The sequence below is a fragment of the Galeopterus variegatus genome, unplaced genomic scaffold (genome assembly GCF_000696425.1).
Source record: "Galeopterus variegatus unplaced genomic scaffold, G_variegatus-3.0.2 Scaffold8232, whole genome shotgun sequence".
Lineage (NCBI taxonomy): Eukaryota > Metazoa > Chordata > Mammalia > Dermoptera > Cynocephalidae > Galeopterus > Galeopterus variegatus.
In genome coordinates this window covers 48,016-49,304 of record NW_007734343.1, presented here as the reverse complement: position 1 = coordinate 49,304, position 1,289 = coordinate 48,016, and the positions used below count along the sequence as shown (strand labels likewise).

Below are 1,289 nucleotides of genomic sequence, written 5' to 3'. Positions count from 1 at the left end.
CATTCATTAGTCTCAAGATTTTGTTCACCCATGACAAACTACATCTCATTTTTCAATTTTTTGAAAATTGAAAATGCAGTTTTCTTTTCCTAAAAATCTTATGCACAACCTGGATTTATAAAATAGACAGAGGCAGGCTGCTCTGCCTGAAACCCCAGAGATGGTAGCCTCCAAAGCAACTTTCCTCATGATCTGCTTTCAGCTCCATGCAGCCGCCCCTGAACCACCTCCTACGAAGCTTAAATTCTTCAAGTTGATTGGAACATGCAAAAGGCTGTTGACAGCCAGTGACTTCTGAAGGAGTGCTGCCCTGGATGATGTCAGCCAGAGCCACACTATGACATATGGTGGCTTGGGCCAGGTGAAGGAACCTGGTAGTCATCAAGTAGAGTCCTGTCCTCCAGGCCTGGCAGATGTGGTCCTTGGGGGAAGAGCTCCAGAATGTTTCCCTGAGCAGCCACTCCCGTTTGCTGCAGACTTTGCTCCCCCAGGACTTTGACCAAGAAGTTGATATACCTCATTGCTAGGCGAAGAGTCTCATTTTTGCTTAGCTTTTTGTCTGGAGGGTGAGTAGGGATGAGCTTCCTCAGATTGGCAAATGCACTGTTGACATTCTGCTGTCTCCACCGCTCCCTGGTATTTGTGAAGATCTTCCTGGTCATGTTTGAGTTCCTAAGATGGAAAAGAGAAAGGGCCCCAAGGGCCAATACCTTATAAGAGGCCTGGCTGGTGTCACATGACCTGCCAAGAACCTGAGATGTTAGATCTTCCCAACCTAGGTTTAGAAAATTCATTTCCTCATGTTCAGGTTTTTTTAATCTTCCTTTCAATAAGACAAGAAATTGTGGCAGAAGAAAGGGCAGGATAAGAACAATGCCTGTCAGCCTTTTTCTCTCTGGCTGTTTTGAAGCCTCCAGTGAAAAGGTTGCTTTATCCCAATACACCCATTACTTCCTTTATAGCCAACTCTTCCAAATTGTTCAGTATCAGGTATAGTATAGGATTGAGTGTATGTGTTAATAAAATATATATTTAGCCAATAGGAATTTAAATATAAATCAAAAAGTGTATTATGGATTCCTAAGAAGAAAAAAAGCTATGATCCTAGGTTTCATTAATAAAATATGATTTGGAATGGAGAAGTTAGTACTCACACAGCTCTGCTCTTAACTGGTAGACCTCACCTGGAAGATTGGGCCCAACTCTCTAAGAACTAAAGTATCCAGACTGGACCACATTTAGAGGAGGATGAACAGGGTGGTAAAGGGTCTCAAAACCCTGTTGTATGA

At 42.8% G+C, this 1,289-nt stretch overlaps 1 protein-coding gene across 1 annotated transcript; it reads right to left on the bottom strand.

Annotated features, from left to right (window-relative positions):
* Positions 1-322: 322 nt before the first annotated feature.
* Positions 323-697, bottom strand: TAL2 (T-cell acute lymphocytic leukemia 2). The gene has a single exon (XM_008592716.1). It carries the CDS (start codon positions 660-662, stop codon positions 336-338), a length of 327 nt encoding a protein of 108 aa, XP_008590938.1. The 5' UTR covers positions 663-697; the 3' UTR covers positions 323-335.
* Between the last annotated feature and the right edge of the window lie 592 nt (positions 698-1,289).